Source organism: Otolemur garnettii, unplaced genomic scaffold, assembly GCF_000181295.1.
Source record: "Otolemur garnettii isolate 467f Iridium unplaced genomic scaffold, OtoGar3 scaffold00025, whole genome shotgun sequence".
Taxonomy (NCBI): Eukaryota; Metazoa; Chordata; class Mammalia; order Primates; family Galagidae; genus Otolemur; species Otolemur garnettii.
In genome coordinates, this window is record NW_003852420.1 from 2,178,056 (window position 1) to 2,184,007 (window position 5,952).

Sequence of the window (5,952 nt, forward strand, 5' to 3'; positions counted from 1 at the left end):
TATTTTCCCTTGGAGGAGTTGATCTACTCTGGTTATTTGAGTTGCCAGAGTTTTTCCGCTGGTTCCGCCCCATGCTGAGTTTAGCTTGTTTCGATGCCTTATCAGGACCGTTCAGTTGATGACTTCTTCCAGTTGCCCAGAAAGACAGGCAGAGCCTGTCTGTTGTCTTCTCCCAGATCTCGGGTGCTGGGACAGCCGGGGTGCAGTGGAACAGCAGCAGCTTTTGGTTGTAATTTCAGGGTTGCAGCTCGCCTCAGGAAGGTTGACGTGCACTCTTCAATCTTCTCTGTGGTCTCTGCTCCAAACCATCAGCTAATTTGCTAAGGTTCTGTCCTTTCAGCCTCCTTCTGGACGGGAGCTTCTGTAAAAAGCTGGCTGCAGTTCGCCATCTTGGCTCCGCCCCCCTAAATTTCTACAATTGGTTTTGCTTAGTCAATGTGGTAGCCTTAATTTAAGTTTTTATAGTCTTTTTATATCCCACTGCTGACATTCATGTGTTTGTTTTTGGTATTAATAGTGTCCTGAGAGGCATCCATAGATTTGTGGTTAAGGGCATGGTCTCTGGCTTTAGCTGCCTCTGTTTTAAAAATCTCAGCTCTGTGATCTTGGGCAGGCAATTTGACCTTTTATGTAAAATTTCCTCATTAATCAGAACCCATAAGTGTTGCTATGTAGTAAGAGTTGAGGGGTCACTTAAATCATTGGATACATTTAAGACTTTGGCACTGGGCCTGGTGCATAGCAGGTACTAATTATTTTCATTGCCTGCTGCCATCATCATTGTCGTGTTCGCTGTTGCTGTTGTCAGCCTGACAATCACACTAATGCTGTCCTGTCAGAGAAGCACTGTCATCTCATTTTTGCTTTCTGGTTAGTTTCCTAGAAACAGTCCGAATCACATTTTAGGCTACAATCTTGTACATACTTGGCCTCTTCTTTCCCTTCTTACTCAATTTGAAGGACTTTTTCTCTATTCTATCTCTTATGTTGGTGGCATTTAAAATTTTGGCTTATTTTTCCCCATTAGTTATTCTTTCCAAGGTCAATTTGAAGTGGTTTATAATCATGTTTATCCTTCAAAGGAAATTCATGGTTTTGTGGTCAGTAAAAGCCCACAGCATATATTTAGTTCTGAGAGTAGGAGGGTACGACATTTTTTAGTTCATTTTTTCTATTCTATTTTGAAAGGTATTAAAAAGGGACCTAATTTAAATATGCAGTATTTCAAATTCAGTCTTTGTTGCTGTAGCACATGTCAAAACATGAGAATATACATTTTATATTTGTTCTTTTCTTGCATCTGCTAGGTATTTGTACTTTTTTTATTTGACTCTTACTGTTCACAGTTATTAAGTATTTTCATTAGTATTATTTGATACCTTAAAAAAAGAATTTCCAACATATATTAAAGTTATTTTATGGAAGCAACCACAAAACCAAGTGGGAAACTTGAGGACATTTCTGACTTCTTTTTATGCCAATTTTATTTTATAGGAATCAAGAACCCAGTCTCAGTTGCAAACAGACTCTTGTGTGAAGGGCAGAAGGGCAAGCTCTCAGCTGGCAGAATTCCTCCCTGGTAACCACTTTGTTCTTCCTGACTTTCCTTGGGTCTTTGGTCTTTAGTGCATGCAGTGTTTGAAGACTGTTTTGATCCACAAAAAGCTGATGCTATTGGTTACAGTCCAGCAGTAGCATGCCTTTCAGAGGAAGACACACTTTGTTCTCTGATCTTGGAACATTTTGTACACTTGTTAAAGCTCCAAATAGAATGAATATTATGGATTAAAGCAGAAAGGAGATCAGAGTTAATTTTTGGTTTTGTAGTTGATTTACAGAGATGCTTTTGCTGTTGCTAAGTGTTCAGTTTGGGTCATTTTATTATGAAATTTTAAAAGTACACATTGTAGCCCAGTGTTCTTAATTTTTAATTTTGAGAAGTTCTTAGAATAGTACATAGAACATTGTACATAGCCCTTAGGAACCTGTCATCCAATTCCAATAACTAATAATATTTGTTTTTCATCTGTCTTATGCATCTTGATTTTTTCCTATAGTTTTTAAAGCAAATCCTTGACATATTTTACCCTTAAATAGTTTTATAAATATCTGTGTGTTTGCAAAACATTGCTACCACACTGTTAACATGCCTCACAATATTAAAACATAGACTTTAATATCATCTCTCTCTCTCTGAGTACTCTGTATTCAGCAGTCTGGCTGAGAAAGTACTTTAATATGTTGAGTTCAAAATTGTGATGACAGCACTATAGGAATCACTTTGTTTGACTCTTTTTTATTTGTGTGGTGTATGTATGTGAGTGTGTTTATTGAAGACAGAGTCTTGGTCTGTTGCCTTGGCTAGAGTATAGGGGTGCAATCATAGCCCAGTGCAGCCTCAAACTCCTGGCCTCACCATTTGCCAGGACTACAGATGCGTGCTACCACACCCAGCTAATTTTTAAATTTTTTGTAGAGAAGAGGTTTCTCTGTGTTGCTCAGGCTGGTTTCAAGCTCCCTACCTTGAACAAATAAACCTTGTGCCTTGGTTTCCCAAAGTCCTGGATTATAGCTGTGAGCCACCACACTCAGCTGACTAATATTTTGAAGTCATAGAAAATAAATTAATATAGTTAAAAAAAATCTGAAAGCCTTTACCCAGATGTATTCAAGGTTTCCTTTTAATCATATACGTCCTAGTTGTTTAATTGTGGCACTAGAGAGTCAATTATTTAAAAAATGCCTAAATAAATATTAATTTTTAATACATGTTTTTGATAAAGGGACAAGGGAGAAGAAAATATGATTTGTTGAGATCATACCTAATATGTGTTTCATGGATATTAATGTTTCTTTATAACTCTGAAAGTGAGAAAATTATTAAAAAATTCTAACATGTACTTTTCTCATAAATTATGTTAAACCCTGCTTAACTGCTATAAAGTCCACCAACCAAAAATATATGAAGTATTTTTCAGTAGCTACATGCAAAGTCCTTTTAGCCATGCCTTTTTAGGGGAATAATAGGTGCAAAGAGGTTGCCTCTTTGATTTATATTCTCAATTTACATTTAAACATGACTATATTCTTTCATCCATATTTCCTATTGTACATAGGACATAATTCACACTAAATAATATAGAAGACATGTACCCAGCAATGAGGAAAATGTTTTAGTTGACAGGAGAAATAATGTAACTTGTAAAAAATATTTTGAAGTTTACTTTCAAATCTGTAATAATCTGATTTTCTCTGCTCCTTGTGGCATTTAGCAAGTAGATTCTCACATTTATATGGAGAAACATATATATAAGAATAGTTAAACAATTTTTAAACAGATCAAAGAGTTGGACTTATTTAATAGATAACGTGATACTTTTATATACTACTTTTAAAGCAAGTTGAATTAGGTATAGGAATACATGACAAGATGAATACGTCTGAACCACAAGTCCAGAGGAAGACTCAGTGTATAAGAGAATTTAATCTCATAACAATGCCATCTCAAACCATTGTGGGGGGGAAAGGGATGGTGTATTAAATAAGTTGCATTGGGACAATTGGCTACCTAGTGGAAGAGCATGGAGTTAAATTCCTATGTCATATCACTCAGAAAAAAGTCCAAACTTAAAAGTTAAGAAGTATAATATAAAAATATTAGGAAAAAATAATGGGAGAGTACACTTATGACTATGAGGTAGCCAAAACCTTGTTAAGATTAAAAAAAAGGGGTTCAGCACCTGTAGCACAGTGGTTATGGCGCCAGCCACATACACCAAGGTTGGCAGGTTTGAATCCATCCCTGGCCAGGTAAACAACAATGACAATTGCACTAAAAAATAGCCAGACATTGTGGCGGGTGACTATAGTCCCAGCTACTTGAGAGGCTGATGCAAGAGAATCACTTAAGCCCAAGAGTTTGAGGTTACTGTGAGCTGTGATGTTACAGCACTCTACTGAGGGTGACATAGTGAAACTCTGTCTTTAAAAAAAATAATAAAAAAAGAGATTATAAACAAGGTAAATAGTGAAACATGACAAGTGCAGGTATAGAACTATTATAAAACTTAAAATACCTGAGTAGAATGAAAAGACAGTATGTTCTTTGGAACTGAGAAAAATTATTTATAGACTATGTAACAAACAGTGGATTAGTATTTAGAGTGTTTAAGAAATATAAAATGTCAATAAAATAACGATAATTTGGCTAGGCACTGTGGCTCACTCCTGTAATCCTAGCACTTTGTGAGGCCTAAGCTTATGGGTTTGAGACCAGCCTGAGCAACAGAGAGACTCCCCCCTCTAAAATATAACCAGGTGTTGTGGTGGGTGCCTGTAATTCTAGCTACTTGGGAGGCTGAGACAAGAGGATGGCTTGAGCCCAAAAGTTTGAGGTTACTGTGAGCTATGATGCCATGGCATACTGAGAGTGACAAAATGAGACTGTCTTAAAAAAAAAAAAGAAAAGATAATCTGAATTTAGATAAATCTAAATTTAAAAATTTGGTAAAGGATACAGATAGGCCATTTATCAAAAAGAAAATATTGATGACACATAAATATATGGAAAGGTGTCAAATCATGGTATCAGTTAAGAAATTATAAGTGAAAGTAGCAAGAATTCTAATATGCCCATTTATTAAAGTCCTTTAACTGCTGTGAATAGTGTTTTACAATTTCCAGTGTATAGATCTTGCACATCATTACTCATATCTATACTTAGGCATTTCATTCTTTTTGATTCTGTGGTAAATGCTATCTTTAAAAATGTTAATTTCCAGTATGTAGACATTTGATTGATTTTATTGTATCCGTATCTTATCCTGAGAATGTGGTAAAATTATTTTTCAAGACAGAGTCTTGCTTGTTGCCCAGGCTGGGGTACCATGGCATGATGATAGTTCACTGAAACCTTAACTTCTGGGCTCAAGTGATCCTCTTGCCTCAGTCTCTTGAATAGCTAGGAGTACAGGCACAAACCGCCAGGGTTGGCTGATTTGTTTTGTGTAGATGGGGGAGGGGGAGTGTCTTGCCATGTTGCCCAGGCTGGTCTTGAACTCCTGGCTTCAAGTGATTCTCCCATGTTGGCATCCCAAAATGCTGGGATAACAGGTGTAACTAATCATGTCAGGCCTATTCTATTATATTTTTTATAGAATTTAATAAGATTTGTATATATATGTCATATATTCTGGGGACAAATCTTTAGTTTTACTTCTTCCTAAGCTGGGTTCCTTTAATTAATTTCTTTTTCTTGCTTTATTGCACTGGCTAGGATCTCCAGTATAATGTCGAATAGAAATGTGAGAGCGAATGGATGTTCCTTATTTATGATTTAAGGGAGGAAGCATTTGGTTTTTCACCATGAAGTATGATGGTTGCTATATGTTTATCTTAGATGTTCTTTATTTGTTGAGGAAGTTTTCTTATTTTCATAGTATGCTGAGAGTTTCTAATGAGAATAGGTGTTGGGCAGTGTGTGTGGCTCAAAAGTGTAGGGTGCCGGTCCCATATGCTGGAGGTGGCGGGTTCAAACCCAGCCCCGGCCAAAAATTGCAAAAAAAAAAAAAAAGAATAGGTGTTATACCTTGTCAAGGGCTTTTCTGCATCTAAGATCTGTAACTTTAAAAGTTATTATTTAGTCAGTTAATATAGTGATTGGTTGATTTTTGTTAAAGTAGGAATTGCATTCTTGGGATAAATCCCACATAGTTATAATATATAATCTTTTTTATATATTGTTGGTTTAAGTTTGCTAATATTTTGTAAATAATTTTTACATGTGTGTTTATGAGTGATATTGGTTTACTTGCAATCTCTGGTTTGAGTTAGTTTTGCTTTGTGGATGTGTAGGGATGTACATATCATCAAATTTGGAAAAAAATTGGCCATTATTTCTTAAGATGTTTTTTCTTTCTTTCTTTCTTTCTTTCTTTCTTTCTTTTTTTTTTT

At 35.8% G+C, this 5,952-nt stretch overlaps 1 protein-coding gene across 1 annotated transcript in view; it reads left to right on the plus strand.

Moving 5' to 3' along the window:
- TASP1 (taspase 1) overlaps positions 1 to 5,952 on the plus strand; it is a 302,109-nt gene that overhangs the window by 73,410 nt on the left and 222,747 nt on the right. The window contains exon 6 of the mRNA XM_003788007.3: positions 1,495 to 1,579. Coding sequence (XP_003788055.1) covers positions 1,495 to 1,579 — 85 coding nt within the window. The remainder of the gene's footprint in view (positions 1 to 1,494; positions 1,580 to 5,952) is intronic.